General features: G+C 39.1%; 1 protein-coding gene across 1 annotated transcript in view; it reads right to left on the reverse strand.

The window, feature by feature from the left end:
• Window positions 1–12,773, reverse strand: part of LOC145980654 (uncharacterized) — a 76,686-nt gene extending 63,913 nt beyond the window's left edge. Inside the window, exon 1 of the mRNA XM_083113708.1 lies at window positions 11,755–12,773. Coding sequence (XP_082969834.1) covers window positions 11,755–12,539 — 785 coding nt within the window. The 5' untranslated portion in view covers window positions 12,540–12,773. The remainder of the gene's footprint in view (window positions 1–11,754) is intronic.
• Window positions 12,774–17,168: the final 4,395 nt, after the last annotated feature.

Consider the following 17,168-nt stretch of genomic DNA (forward strand, 5'->3'; position numbering starts at 1 on the left):
TATTTTGTGTTGCATATTAGCAGTCATTGTTACTAATCCATATGTTATACTCTGTCAATTGTTGTTTATTTCAGATCAGAACACCGTGTCGTAAAGTTTGCGCTGCGCGCCTGCTCCTGTTCTGTAATTTTTTCGTCAGGTCATTGTTGAAAATGAGTCGACAAAACCTAGACGCGAGCGAAATTCAGCGTATCCTTCAACTTTCTTCTGATGAAGAGAGATCACATGAATTGGACAGTGATAGTGACTTAAGTGACGAATATATAGAAGTCAATCAATATGACAGTGAATCATTTAGTATCATTCATTATGAGCAAGGATTTTTATAATATAAATGTAAATTTTTTTGGGTCTACATTTATTTATATCATATCTGATGTTAATATAAATGAAACATATTGAAATACAAGTTAGAATGCTGAAAAAAATTAAAAAAACACTTGTAACATTTAGGTTTTCAGCAGGAATATCTGTCGTAAAAAGTACGACACGCGCCTGCTCATGAAAAGCGTGGTGCGCTATAAATATGTAATACGTTACGTGCTGTATTTTTTAAATTTTTTTCAGCATTCTAACTTGTATTTCAATATGTCTCATTTATATTAACCTCAGATATGATATAAATAAATGTAGACCCAAAACAATTTACGTTTATATTATAAAAATCCTTGCTCATAATGAATGATACTAAATGACGTAAAAAATGCGTCACGCGCCCGCTGGTGACACGATTATGAACGCGCCAGCTAGAAGGTTAATATACATCAATACAAATTTTCATATAAATTGTATAGAAAAAATATCATCTGATGATAATTATTAATAATCACACATAATAAATTATAATTATTAAAATGTTACCACATAACAATTGAATATAATACGCCAGGGGTCTCGGGTTCGAATCCCGGCCTGGGCATGGGTGTTGTTTGTGAGTGTCCCTTCATAAATTTTATCACATCATCACTCATTCTTAGCTTCGCGATTAGCCAAAAGCGGCAGAAAGGCAAAGTGAAAAAAAGCCTAATTAATTAATCAATATCATCCATACAGTTTTGATCTATCGATGGGTTATTGTTTTGGGGACACTGTCCAAGAGGCCATCGACCCAAACATCCGCAAGATGTGCCAGGAAGCTTGCGTTCCTACAGTTTATAATGCTAACGACGTGCTTTGCTTCACCAACATTCACCTGCAAAGCACAAAGCATAAGGCTCTCGACATACTTTCTGAATGCAGCATGAATCCTTAGTGTATACCTTTCCACTTATGGGCACATACAAATGAAACTGCGCTGCATAACAACAACGTATCGGTACTTCAAAGCTGTGCACGTTATGAGATACTCAATCAGACGTTTCTTTCTACTCTTTTTTTTTACCGATGATTTTAATTGAAAGTAGGGAAACGTAAGTCACAAGCAAGACCGAGGAACCAAAATGTCAATTCAGAAAACATCATAACGGAAGTCACCAATTTCACTATTAAGTGAGTTGATTAGGCTTTGTTTTTAACTAACGGGCGGGGTAGACAACAAAAATTGTTTTTCAATTGAATGCTGATTGAATAAATGATGGCAATCTCTTACAAAAGAGAGATAGTATGAAGTGAATCCTCAGTTTTGCCTGATACCAAAAAAACAAGACTTTACCGGGAATCCTTAGACTTGAAGCAATGACCATTAACCGCTGGGTACCAGAAACACTGAATTAAAGAAAAGCAATTCGTTAAAATATTTACTTAATTGATTGATTAATTGAATTCCTTTATTTTACTTCGCTTTTTGTGCCACTTTTGGCTAATTTGCGAAGATGAGGATGAGTGATGATATGATGAAATTGATGAATGGACACTCACAAACATCCATGCCCAGGTCAGGATTCGAACCCGAGACCTCTGGCGTTGTAGCACGATGTGCTAACCACTCTGCCACGGGGGCCGGCTAAAACATTTACTTACAATATAGATTTCACATAATGAACATATACCAAATTCTGAACAGGGTTTGATCTGATCTGTTTGTGGTCATGACCATGATCTGGAAGTTAGAGCACCAACTGCAAAGACAGAGGACCTTAATTTAAATTCCGGGTATGGTTTTGTTAATTTTGATTATATTTTTAAGCTCATTTAATTGTAATTCAACATATCATAAATCAAGGTGTCCCAGGTTCGATACCCGGTGGAGGCACATAGTGGTTCGAATCCCTCTTTAAACTGTAGGTCCAGTCCCGATTAGCCTTACTGTGCATAAAGTGGACTTAAAACACCAACTCAAATAACCAAATTAACATATCATAAGGGTTTTCCACACCTTGTAAGCAAAGGTGGAGGGAGGGAGGTAAACGATCAATCTAATTATAGAACGAATCTCACTTGAAATTGCAGGTGCAATCCTAGTTAATGTGCGTGTGTACAGAACAGACTTGCATTATGAGGCAATTCCCTTCAATGAGTGTGGAGACAGGTGCAGGCTCAGTTAAAGAAAGGGGAGCCTGCGTTCCTTGTAACCATTGCAGTAATAAATCAGGTGTCAACTTAAGATTCACACTTGCAAGCTTTGGAAGCAACAACAGGTAAGATACATTTGTTTTTGCCATAAAAAGTTCTTCATTATGTTGTTCATGTACTGCACTTCAGGTATGTCCACGAGGATATTGGGCTTAGTTCGAGTCCACATATCTTTTCCAAAACTCTCTTCTCAATTATTTAAAACTCAGAAACATAAAAATAAATATAGTCAAATTATGTATTTTCAAGCAGGTACGTGCAAGTTAATACTGCTTGCAAATAATTTATTCAACTGTGTTATTCAGGGCACATTCGAACATAATGCAAAGTTGACATTTAACAGTGAAAATTGTGCCAAAATCTACACTCAAGGAGAAAATAAGTTTATTCAGCTAGGCGATTTAATTTCACAGTTCAAAGATTTTATGTTGAGCATGTAAAAAAAGAAAATAGTTCATAAATACTTGTTTTAATTCATTGTATGTATGACGGTATTCTTTTTTTGTTAAGGGGGCCTCGTGTCCAAGGGTTCTAGGTTCGAATCCTGCGAAAGGCATGGATGTTTCATTGTGTTAGAGGAATTTATGAAATACATGAAGCGTCGTGATTAACCTAGAAAGGCAGAAAAGTGACGTAAAGGACCAGAATTTAAATTGACATAATGTTTTAAGTTTAATCAGAATATTTTAGTATCTCCAGTTCACTCCCAGCTTAGCTGTCCATTGTCTGTCATTGAAAACACAGAAGACTCTTGAGAAAGAAGTGGGACGAAGATTTCTCCGGCGGGATAAGCATCATGTTTCCATAGAGACACGTAATTGTGTCTTTAAGGACTAGATTACTAAGCAGTTAGTGGGAGTGGAGGAATGTTTGTTCGCGTGACAGTGTTTACGGCCACACTTCTCGTTTTGGTCATCTTGGAGTGGATCTTGTTAGAGCTCCAAAGCTACGGAAACAACCCGCTGCGCTTCCGAGGCAAATGGGTGAGAAATGGTTTTTGAAACTATAGTGAGTCACTGCGCACGTGAACTGAGTGATAATGCGGCTCGGTGACATAAATGTTATCATCAACCGTTACATCACTTCTTCGGAGAGGCACACAACCCAAGGACTTAAACCAACCTGTCTGTGGCAGTATCTGCTGCTATAATCTCCTCACCGTTTTCCCGATAGCGTTAAGGATAACGTTGTCGGCTTTAAATTAAAGTATCCAGGATTCCATTCTAGGAGGGCACGTTACAGTACTGATTGATTAAATTAGATTATTTAACGCCGCTTTTCTTTTATTTTGGCTAATCGCGACGGTAAGCTGGATGATGGGACAATCACAAACGCATATGAATGACAGTGTACAACGTGGAAGAAACTGTGACATTTTTGTGCCTTCAGAGAAGGTCACCCCTTAAAACTGCATTTAAGTGTTGAGGATAACGTTTTATACTCTAGGTCCAGAACAGTTAACATCGAATCAAACTTTTTTCACTCATATACTCAGTAAGTACAAAATTATTATTATTAATAACAATGATAATAATAATAATAATTTGCCTTTGCTTCTGCTGAGAGATTGACGAACCTGTTAAGTCTCATACCGTCATAACCCCTATTTGATAAAAAAAATGTGTGTCTAACACATTTGTCAGAGCATTAAGAAAAGAACACTCATAATAGAGTTTATACGATTTATTGACTTTAGACAAGGAGTTTAGTTTCCTGCTTTTGGCTGGTTGATTTGGTGTTTTAAGTCCACTTATGCACAGGAAGGCTAATCGGGACTGGACCTACAGTTGAAAGAGGGATCCAAAACACTATGTGCCTCCACCTGGTATCGAACCTGGAACTCCTTGATTACAAAGCGACGACGATGCCACTGCGCCATCGAAAAGGCCCAGCTGCGTGTTTTTGTCAACATTTAAGAGATATTATGAAGTAAGCTTTTCACATTCAGAATAATGGCATACCAATCAAAAACGATGAATCATGAGTTATTCAGCAAGATGATGATTTCACTTTTAAATAATAAAAAACACCATCAAGACTCAACTAATGACTGTGTAGACCAGGAAACGCCTTCATAGAAGAAGAAAATTTGTTTTCATTCCCTCGTGCTTTGAAAAAGATGAATCAGCAGTCAAATTGTTATGCAATATAATGACGTCGTTACAAAGGATATCATTGCCCTCAAATCGCAGATAAATTGTGTAAGAATTTTTTTATCAACATTGACAACTTACGCGTACAGCACACAAAGTCTCATTCATATTTCAGGAATTGCCCCACTTATATAACATATATTACGGAATTTTAAGAGTCCTTGCGACATGAATGATGTATAGTTGAAGTGATGTATCAAATAACATAATGTGAATGTGTAAAAATAAGTCATTACTTTTGGTTGAAGTTAAAAATATTATTTAATTTACGAAACTCGAAAGTAACCAGGTAATTTCTAGTAAGTTTGTAAACCAGCTCGAAATTACGTGGTCGAACTATTCGTAAAATTATACATCAGCCCAGAATATCCTCTGTATATATATAAACCTACCAAGTTGTCAGATAATGAGCCATATATTTCTGGAAATGAGGATGAGACTTTTCCAGGTCTACATATGAGCATATTTCTTAAATCGCAGATTGTTTTTACGTGACAATTACCCATCTCTTGTAAATATTTGTGCAAATCTCTCTTAAAATTGCACTCGAAATATGAGGTGTAAATCAAAGCCTGATTTAGGAGTATTTGTAAATTCTAACACTTGTGGTTGATTGATTGACTTCGTTTATTTTACTTCGCTTTTCTGCCACTTTGGGCTAATCGCGAAGATGAAGGTGAGTGATGATACAATGGAATTGGTGAAGGGACACACTCAAACACCCATACCAAGGCCGGGATTCGAACCCGAGACCCCTTGCGTCGTAGCACTCAGTGCTTACCACTTCGGCACGGATACCGGCTAACAGTTATGGAAATTGTGTTTGGTTCATTTTTTATATATGCGCGTTTATCTTTACAATAACGTAGCATATGCACAATCAACCAAAGTGTCGGAGGGGTGACATTTATACACTGCCCCAGGGCTGGTGTCAATTTATATCCGCCTCTGGTGGAAATGAGATCCGAATATGTTTTTGGTCTGAAAGGACGCTGCACACAAAACTCGAAGTACATCAAATCAAGGCTCTACACTTTTAAAATGGGCGCACAGAAGGAGGGATTATGGAGGTCAGAACCCAACCCCCTTTCCCATTGGGCCATCATGTAATACAGCAAATTACTTTTTCCCAACAATTTTATAATGGAAAATTTCTCATCCTTATATCATATTCAAATAACAGGAATCACTATTTGGAAAGACACAGCAGCATTTATCAATCGTTGCACCCTTTTGTAGGGCTTACAATTCATCAGTTTTTTTTATTTATTATTATTATTATTATTTGGTTGAACCCCTCCCCCATAGAAAACTCCTGGGTGCGCCTGTAACTTTTAGTGCTCCAGTTGACGTAGCGTGTAATTTTGATTTATTCGAAATGATCGTGTCTGATCTTCTCAATTAATGAATTTTAGTGCACCATACGGAACAGATGCATTTCTCTGTGCATTTTGTTGTACACTCCTGGTCAGATAAAGTGGTACGTACTTCAACTGTTCAACCCTAGAAAAATTGCCACTTTATGTGAACAGGAGCGTACCAAAGAACACCATTAGCAGTAAGGCCCACTTTAGACATATGCATTTTTCTTAGTATTTTCATTAACATTTCTGCTACGATTGAACTCTACCGTGTAAAGTTCAGTGTAAATGTTACAATTTCACAAGTGCATATATGTAATAGCGGCCGAGTGCGATGTAAACAATATATCACTTCACATTTTTAAAAGCCGTTAACTGCTTAACCAAGAGGGAAAATGTTTTCTTTGAAAGATTTTTAGGTACAAATCAATGCCGCTACTTAGATACATACTTCATAGCGCATACAATACAAGTATGGAAGAATGCATTAGATATTTCAATTGTAAACACTGGGCACTGGCTCATGGGCAGAAATATCTCATCATATAGGTGAGCTTGGTGGTTAATTAAGATTACAAGAAAATATTTACACGATATCTCATTAATTAAATAACCATTCCCTCTCTTAAATTACACTCCTTCCTCTTTAAATGTATTAATTATTAAATTTCATTGGTGCAATGTACCCTTTGTGTTGTATATATTATCCAATGTTTCTGCACGCTTCACATTGCAACTGGAAATGCTAACAGGAATGTTACTTGAAATGCTTGTACTGTCTGCTATAAAAAAGATGGTAAATTCTTGGAAGCATTTATGCTACCAAAATGTTAAAGGCTTAGCTTCCGACTAAAGCGGTCATAATGCGTTACTGGGGTCAATAGCTTTGTGTCATTTGACACTTGGGGGGTTCTTTGTGTACGTTAGCAATTAAGAAGATAGATTATGATGATTATGATAAAGAAAAATTCTCGTCGTTTGGATCCTTCCGACATGTATCAAAATATACTGACACAAAAGCATAACAAACACCACAGCCAGCTGGAAAATCTCGCATTCTGAAAGTGTTACATCCGAACCGTTTGGCTTGACGTCCTCATTTTTAAATAGCCTCTCACTCTGGCATCCCGAAGCCCAACGTGCATTGCCGTTTGCAACATAACCTCTCCACATGCCCCTGTCCTCGGCAAGTAAAATCCGGTCGACACTATCCAGATGAGTTTATTAGCAGCGAGCTACCTACCGCAAGTCAAAAAACTTTGGAGCGAAGAAGAATCAAAAGTCTCGGTGAGGAAGACCCGTACCTTATGGTTGGCGAAGGCTCAAGTGTTTTTCATCACCACAAACGATTCGTATTGAAAACATGCTTTGGCTTTCCGCGTAGCACTCTCTTACGACCGACGTAAAGCTCGCAGGAGCATAACGTTCTGATTTAGGAGTCTCTGCTTGACAGACATATTCAAGTTTCGTTTCATATGACCCGTTGCTCAAGAGTTTGCGCCTTGTCGTGCCCCTTTGCCTTTCCTTGCGTCTCCCATTGACTTCGTTCCTCCATTGAGACACGATAAACTCGAAAATGTGAAGGAATGATCATAAAGATGTCAACCGACGCGTTGAGTCTTACGAGGTGCGATACAAAGAACTATTCAGAGGCTTTGGTGTCTCATCTGCATTTCTTTCATCTTCGCTCGTAATATACGGGTGAACCGGCTTGTTTTGTTCTGCAGCATAAATATGAACAATGACAATAGGAAATGAGATGTTACTAAAGACTATAAGCAGGATTCAAGAAAGGATGCAGACGCATTATGGTCGACGATAGACTACCAAATTGGTAAATCATGGCAACAGATTTGTATCAGTATAATACTTCCAGTTTCGTTCCTAGTTAGTTAACTGGATAATAAACAACATTGTTCTCAGACATTATTCACACCCAGTGACTCAGTTTTACTAAAAAAAAAATATTATATGATAAATTAAGATTGAATTTTAAAGTGAAATCTGAGAAGGTTTTTTTTTAAAGTTTTTCCACAAAGTTTCTGAACATTTGATTAATTAATTGATTGATTGAATTAGGTTATTTTACGTAGCTTTTCTGCTAATCGCGACGACGAGGATTAGTTGAGTTGAACTGAGTTGTTTTTTAAGTACACTTTATGCACATATAGGCTAATCGGGACTGAACCTACAGTTTAAAGTAAGATCTGAACCACTGTGCAATGTGCCTTCACCGGGTATCGAACCCGGGACCCCTTGATTACAAGGCGACACGATGAGGATGAGTGATGATAATTATGATGAAATTTATGAAGCGAGACTCACAAAGAACACCCATGCCCAGGCCGGGATTCGAACCCAGGCCCCTGGCGTCGTAGTGCGTTGTGATAACCACTTTACCACGAAGGTCGGGTCCCGAACATTTGAACCAACACGCCACAAGGAGATAGAGTTTGTTTTAAATCTATTTTGTGCTCAGATAGGCTAATCGAGACTGGCCCTGGGATCGAGACGTGGGGTCCGAACCACTGTGAAATGTTCCTCCACTGGAGAACGAATTAGTAACACCTTGATTCTCAGATGACAGCGTTACCACTACGCCATCCGGAAGGCCCTACATGATTGTTCCAATCTAGAGGCCAACGTTGATGACAAGTAGCCAAGCAAAAACAGCAACGTGATGGTGTTCTTAGTCTTCGTACGTCCTCAGTTTGTGTTAACACATGTGAGGTACAGTCACTGGCAATAAAAATGTGAAATACTCGTTTTCCTACAGTGCGTTATACGTGCTGCCTAACTCGACGGCGATGAGTAGATTTTGATAAGAAATTTTCAATGACAAGTTCTACCATAGTCGTAATGATGGGCACCACACATAACACTAAGCAGGGAAGTGAGTATTTCAGGATCTAGGTGTCCCATTTTTATTGCCGGTGACTGTACATATGGAGATTTTCGTTTCAATAAAAAATTAGTTATCTTTAAAAGCAACGAATTTCTGTGAAGGTTTCTATGAAATTAGTAAAATATTATAGAGAGACATTTGAAGTATTACAAAGAGTATTTGGAAATGAGGCTTTAAGCCGAACTCAAACATGCAAGCTACGGAAATGTTTTCAAAATATGCCCGAATTTCAGTTGATGATGATCGTCGTTCAGGATGACAATCAACATCCAAATCTGATGAAATTGTTGCAAATATTAGAGAAATTCCACAACCTGCCCACTCGCCTGATCTATCACCAACATTTTTTATTTTATTCGTCAAAATAAAATAAGGTTGACTGGTCTAGACTTGGAGTTGATTGACTCTGTATATTCACTAGCGATACTAGACAGTGTGTCGAAAGAAGCGTTCCAGAAATGTTTTGATGAATGAAAGCAACGGCTGACAGTGGTGTATACACAGAGGAGTGAAATATGTAGGTATATTTTGAATGCAACAAGGCCGAATCTTCTAAGCAGTGCAGCGCCAGGGGAAGAAAACAGTGCACTGTAAACTTTGATCAGAAAAATTACTGTCATTCAGATACTGTAAAAATGACCATGACAGTTTTTAAAGTCTTAACGCCCATGACGTAATTAACCTAATTAGTGAAATTTTAATGAGAACTCAGCTGCAATTTATGACTATCTACATGCGTGATAAAATATTCACATGTAAATGGGAAACAACGGTTCCTCGATTTTGTAAATTAATAGGCAGACTGTTAAATTTTAACGGTAGAATATTGTAAGATTTTGGCGGTAACTTCCAACAGTGTGGGGGGCAGATAATTTTAATATAGTACTAATTATTATACATTTTGGCTAAAAAAAAATTTATTGTCGTAGTTTTTCTAGCTTGCTGGAGAGGGCAGACTGCTCGACTGGGGGTGTCCACCCTGCCCTCCCTCTCTGGTTGTCACTACTTCTAAGGCAAGTGGGCACATGTACAAAGTTCAGAAATTTTTCGGACAGACCTCGTCTGGAACTGACTGTTAAAAGAATTAACAACATGTAGGCTTCCTACATATATTTATATGACGTATGTGTGCATCTTCTCAGCCCTCTCATCGTGGCATGGCGCCAAGACAAGTGGGCGCGCTGGGATTTTGTCCAGTGCCCCTGTGGGTTAGTCTGGCCCTGTTCAGAAGTGTCCATGACTATGCTGTATGCGTACACATGGTGAACGGCACGGTTTGAGAATTGTAAAGTCAACAAGAGAAAACGAGCGAGAATAAACATTATGAAAGGCTTGTAGACATCGAACTGTGACATTTTAAAGTCTTGGGAAAATTTCTCGCATTAGTATCTTCCAGTTTGTAGTAGTAAAGCTTAGTACGATATAAAATATTATTTAATTATTTTTATTGCAGGGCATTTTGAAGTTGTTACAATTTTTCAGTCATCAGTGTATCTATTGTTAATTTATTTTTAAATTTTGGCGTTTCTTTAATGTCGCTTTTCTGCCCGTGTAAGTTAATCGCGCCAATCATGATGAGTGATGGTTAGATGAAATCAATGACCTGGATTCGAACGAGAAACTTTAGATGACAATTTCGTGAGTGGACCACTCGACGCATCTACTACAACTGTTGCTTGTGTAATAAAGATATAATAGCCATAATTTAGTAAAATATTTAATATTGTTAAATAAAACAGACGGCCAACGGATGCTCTAAAATTCGAATGTGAAAGAACCAAAGATTCAACACTTTCTTCGGTGCCACTTTGGTGGCCGAACGCGTTGAGCAGTCAACTCACGACGCTCTCGTTACCAGAGGATCCGGGCTGGGTATTTCTTTGTTACTGTTCCTTCATAAGTTTCATCTTCAGCATCGCGATTAGCCAGAAGTGGCAGAAAAGCACGCATAATAGCGAGACGAAACTTTCCTGTTACTAAGGAACTGATAGTTGCATTTATATTATATACCACGTTGTTTTCATATCTTTAAGTTAATAATAACAATGAACTGGGAGTGATGGAATGGATGGGGCACATGACTTACTATGCCACCTTTGATCACACCACGTTATTCCAAACACTTCATCGCCAAGTTTGAACGAATTGATAGTTTTCTCTTTCTGTCGTACTGGTTTAGGCTTAAACATATTAAAATACATGAATTCAATGTAGTGATCGAAATTATTGTGGGCGACATTGATTGGATCCTAATGAGTTTTAGCCGACCACGATGGCGGAGTGGTTATCACAGCGCGCTACGACACCAAGGGTCCCGGGTTTGAATGGCCAGGGCATGGGTGTTCTTTGTGCGTGTCCTTCGTCAATTTCATCATATAATCACTAATCCTCATTGTCCCGATTAGCCAAAATTGGAAGAAATGCGACGTAAAATAACAAATCGATGAAACCAATGATTATTATTATGGCCGCTACATTGAAAATAAAATTAAGCCACCCTACAGTCTCCCAATCTTATGAGATCAAGGGCAAACATGTGTTGATGGTGCCACACCCCCTTATTATTCCTCCAAATTTCCTCAACACCCCATAAAATGTTCACAAAGGCCCAGTTTATGGTTATTTTTGCTCAAAATTTGCGATTACACCTATAAACACGAATTTGCACCTCCCCAGATGGAAAATTATGGAGAAGCCCCTGACTGGTGCTCATCGCACACTAAGGTTCACTTCAACACTGAAAACCCTTTTTGTTTTTTAAGATCAAATTACAAGCACCACACTTATATATAGGGCAAAGAATGAATTGGAATGAGACACTTACCTATTTTGTTTGAGGGACAACAGCTGTTGTTCAGAGGATATCAACTGGTGCTCCTTGGTTTTGAGTTGGACCCGAGTTTCTTCCAGCTGCTCCGACTTGCATTCGAGTTCGGAGCGAGTGCCCTCGAGCGTTACATGAGTGTCTTCCAGTTCGCACTGGAGAAGATGGGTTTCCAGGTGGTACCTGTCGAGCGCGTCGTGGGCTTCGTGCAAGGACTCTTGGCTTTTCCGCAGCTCGCGTTCATTGTTCTTCAGCTTGAGAATCGTCTGACGAAGTTTCCGTTGGGTTGATTGAAAATCTCTCTGTGCTCTTTTCAGCGCCTCGAAAGTCTGCTGCAGCTCGTCTTCAAGACTCAGCTCTGGGTTGAATTTCAGAGGGAGTGAACTCAACACCTCGTCGTCCACGGGGTTGTCAGTTTCGCCGCTCCCGTTCTCGGTTTGTTGAGGTTCGTCTTCAGAGTTGACGCAACTCATCTTCTTCAACATGACTTGAAGGGCTAGATTCTGCACACTCGTCTGCTGCAGTGACTTCCTCAGATCTTGGATCACCTCATTGAGGCAGTGGATCTGTTGTTCCTGCGCCGACACCTTGTCTTCCAAGTCCTTTATTCTCGAAGCACTCATGTCTGCAACGGTTCCCGAGTCGTTATCGACCTCCTTCGCACCATCTTCTTCCGCGTTCGATCCATCCCTTCTCGGGATGGTACGTGAGATTACGGTTCCGTCCCGGCGAGCGAGATTGTCCAGGGCGTTGTACCGGCGCGACACTTTGAGGACGGTTTGCATAAAACGTTGGGTCCTGGCGGCGCGATCCGGCAGGGGGTGGATTAAGTTGGTCTTGCCGACGGTCGACGCTAAGTATTCCGATAGGCAACGGCTTAATTCGCGAACGTTTGTCGAATCTGGTCTCTTCTGCCGGGGCGCAAGCAAACGCCTCCGTTGTTTACCTCGTTTCACACCCAGGGTGTTGCGGAACTCGATCGTTAGTTGTCAGACGGGTTCCCCCTCGGTCGCCGAGATGTGCTGCGCGCGAGTTCCCGCAAGGAAATGAAGTCGGGAGAAAGATCTAGCAGAAGTCTCTCTCTCTCTCGCTAACGCCCCCACGCCACACCTCCATCAGAGCAAGAACACATCGCGGCACCCCAGAGACAGAGAGAGAAAGAAAAAAAAGTTGCAGCCAACACAAACACGTCGGCAACTGTAAAAATGGCTGCGTGTCTCTCGAAATTAGAAATACACATGTTCAGAAAAAGTTACGCGAGTGCAGAAACGTTTAACATTACGTCACCGTTGCGTGCCACTTTGTTGCAGTGAAGAGCTGGGCTGATGGAAGATCAAGGGACGGGGTCATCAATATAAAGAACAAACCTGATTTATCTGCTTATGTGATCATTTTGCCAACACATTAAGTGCACCGCTATTTTGATTCTTTAAGCATGCTTGCTTTCTACAGCACTGGGAACACCAGAAAAAGTAACGTTCCTCCTGCCTACAGCACCGTGCCATCAGGGGATGTGGGGGTAGGCCCCACATTCTCGATCTCGGCCATTTCGGAGGTGACGTGATCAGCGCCACGCTCCCGCCGCCTTTGCCCCCCTCTCCCATGTACCCATTGATTTGAGGCTGGGTGAGCCCCAGAGCTGCTTCCGACCTTGGACCACCCACCCCGGGAATCGAACCCCGGTCTCCCGAGTGGACGCCCTACCGACTAGACCACCGCGGCTCTCGAACACCATAAATTAATCTAAATATTTTAGCACTTTGGGTTTCAATAAAATGTTCGTCCATGAAAGCTAGCGACGAATAAGGGGAACTATTACTGTAAAAAACATCTGGCTAAGTACAACCTAAATTAGGATGTCAGAACATGCGTTAACATGAATGTCTTTTGTGACAATAAGATCTAATTTCGCAGTATTATTCATTGGACCAGGGGCTGGCGACATATAACTTTCCACAAATTTGTTTAGCGAGCATTAATTCTGTTGCCCTTGGTTACCAAGAGTAGTGCACTGAAATTTCTAGAAAGTTCTGGGCCCCAGTATAGACTACAAGAATATGTTTTTCTTTGTATCATACTATCTGTTCAGATGGGCTAATTGGGACTGGACCTACTTTTTGGAATGTGAACCACTGGGAACCGAATCCCTTAATTACAAGGCAACAGCGTTATCACCCGCCATCGGAGAGGCCCTAAACAGCTTGAAATATTTTGGTGGGAATCGAATCAACGAGTGAATATGTAAGGCGGCAACTGGATCACTATAAGCAAAGTAGGACATACTTTTCCAAAATGTAAAACATGTAAATCAACATGGACGTTCGGAAGGGTAAAGGGGGGGGGGGGGGCGGATGTCACGCCCTCCATGGAAAATGAATGTCAACGTAAAATCATACATTTCACACGTATATCATAAAATTTACAGTAATTTATGTTAATTATTATAGGGACATTACAGAAACATGATAACTTCAAACTGAAGGAATGTTTTTTTTTTATGCTACGCTACTGTGGGTGGAAATATGCTTCGTTTGACTACCCCCCCCCCCCCTGGAAAAATACCTTGCTTGTCTCGCCATCTAATTCAATCATTCACAGCAAATATAATGGGAAATGCTAGCAAATAATGTAACATTGACACATTTTCAGTTTTAAAATGAAGAATTTTGAAAGAATTCTTGAGTAAACAACTTCCAAACGTAAAATCAAGAACATCACTATACGTATTTTCAAAGGTACTTCTCCGAAGAGCTTTTTTTTTCTCAATACGTTTGTTTTTTCTAACTGAATGACGCGTTTTCTTAATGCGAATTATGTGATGCTCAAATCTAGGATATTTAAAATTCCAAATTCCTCCCGATGCAGGATGCTAAATTGTAGGAGACTGGAGATGAGGACGTCTAGTAATCTATGAGTGTGCGACTTCTTAATGTACGCATGCACGTGTTTTGTCTTGACACTCGTATAAAATGCTATAAGTACTATTTTGGTATATACTACTTGAGTATGAAATCAATCACCGGGCAAGTGTACGGTACGTACATGGGATTCATCCACAGTTAACAGCTTAATCTTGTTTTATGAAAGAAAGAAAAACACTTCAGTAATAACCAATATATTTTAAGTATTTCATTCATTACAAGGGGGGTAGAACCCCCGAAGTAAGCCCGCATACATTGGAGGGTAAGCGCTTACTGTCCTGGTGCCTTTAAATAAACCAGGATGTCAGTTTCTCTGAATTTAAACGATTCCCCCGCCTTTTTCTCTATTCTTTTCTGTTTATTATTCAAAATATACAACACACTATACAATAATAATTATAATAATAAACATGGTAATACAATATTGTTTGTGAGATTTTACACATTTGAATTTATACTCTTGGAGCCAGAACGGTGATTAATTTTGTTGATATGAGAATATGATTAATTAGAAGTTGGTTAATACTGCTTAATTGCAATTAGTATCATATAATTAATTAGAAGTTAGTAAGTGAAGAATTAGTACTGATGAGTTATTTATGTGTTTGTTTATATTACAAGTACTTTCATTTTTTATTCGTGAATTAGTTATGCGTGGATTGTAATGTATTGCACATTCATTGAAACAAGTTCTGGATAAAGCTTGAAACACTTTTAGAAAGTATATTTTATTCCTGTAATCGATTGAAACAAGTTATATACATAGGTTTGTAGCCAGATGTTTTTTGCAGTACTGTAAACTAACTAGTTTACTCAACTGCTGTGCTGCCATCTGTTGGCATAAAATCTCAATGGCTGGAATCGGTTCGAAACATCCCTAACCACCTGTCTGAGTCGTAATCAATGTAAATATGGATGAGCGGTGCTTATTAATGGTTTGGCCTTTCTCCAAATATCGTTTCTCATACTCCGAGAAAAATAGGTGGAAAATTTCCTGTCACAGAATAAACGAACGTTTAACTACACAGTTAATATATGATGTAAATAATTTGCTACTGAAGTTGACTTCCGTGGAGGACCAGGTAACACAGCGCGCTGTGATGCCAGAAGTCCCGGGTTCGAATCCTAGGCTTTACCTGAGTGTTCTTTGTGAGTGTCCGTTCATCATTTTCATCATATCATCACTCATCCTCATCGTTGCGATTAGCCAATAGTGACAGAAAATCGACACTAAATAACAAAACTCAATTCAAATCAAAACAAGATTTAAACTTGCAACGATGCTTTGCACTTCAACAAGTTATTTTATATCGATTCTCTCTACATAAATGTACACTTTGGATGAACTTTGCCTTTTTGAAATGCATGAATGGAGCATATGTCGCCAACAGGCGGAGGTTTGATTGAAACAAGCATTGAAACATCTGTTGCTAACAATTTTAGAGATGGAGTTTAAAGGTCTTTCGGGTTTGATTCAGCAAATAAATGATGACTTTCATTCTTTAATTTCCATGAACTAAACAGACATTTCACATATACTAGTATAATATTATGAATAATCTATTATATTCGTTTGTAATAGCAATATATTATAAATAATATATTATTTTTAAAATACGATTATAATGATTGATTAAGTTTACTTTATGCACAGTAAGGCTAATCGGGACTGGATCTACAGTTTAAAGTGTGATTTACAATATAATTATAAATTATATGCAATAATCTAATGGGGTCCCGGGTTCGATACCCAGTGGAGGCACACAGTGGTTTGGATCCCACTTTAAATTGTAGGTCCAGTCTAGTGTTGCCCACGGGACGAGACTTTGGCCTGTTTCGTCTCGTGGAAATGGTGTGAAATGCTGTATAGTCTCGAAAATATTCGTTTGTCAAAGGGACACATGATCAATCTCGTCTCGTCTCGAATTTTTAAAAGCCTGTCCCGTCTCGTCCCGTGGGCAACACTAATCCAGTCCCGATTAGCCTTACTGTGCATAAAGTGGACTTAAAATACCAAATCCATAAATCAGTCAATAATAATCTAATGATTTTGATTAGTGTGCTGGTATTTATACAGTCGTCGCAACCTTTATGTTTTTGTTATTGGGTTTGTAGCTATTCAATATTCTTATTTCTTCAAGATAAATTCTACTATATTAATTTTGATTGTTAATGTTATATTTCACATAATATGTATCATATAAATCAACCAAAATTATACCTTATCTCAATTAATTTCACGTCTATGTGAACACGCTCGGCAGTTGAGTGTTAAGCATCAATCGTAGAACCTCAGCTCACCGTCTCGCGATCTCATGTTCCAGATACGAATCCTGGCGTGGGAATCTTGGTGAGAGTCCTTCAATCAGTAACATCTATCATGCATTCCCATCGTCGCGATTAGGCGAGAAAGAAAACAACGTAAATTCAGAAAAAATAAGAAAAATAAATAAATCGTGTAGTGTACGACAATAATAAGTAATGACAATGACT

Source organism: Lepisma saccharinum, chromosome 2, assembly GCF_977018435.1.
Source record: "Lepisma saccharinum chromosome 2, izLepSacc3.1, whole genome shotgun sequence".
Classification (NCBI taxonomy): Eukaryota; Metazoa; Arthropoda; class Insecta; order Zygentoma; family Lepismatidae; genus Lepisma; species Lepisma saccharinum.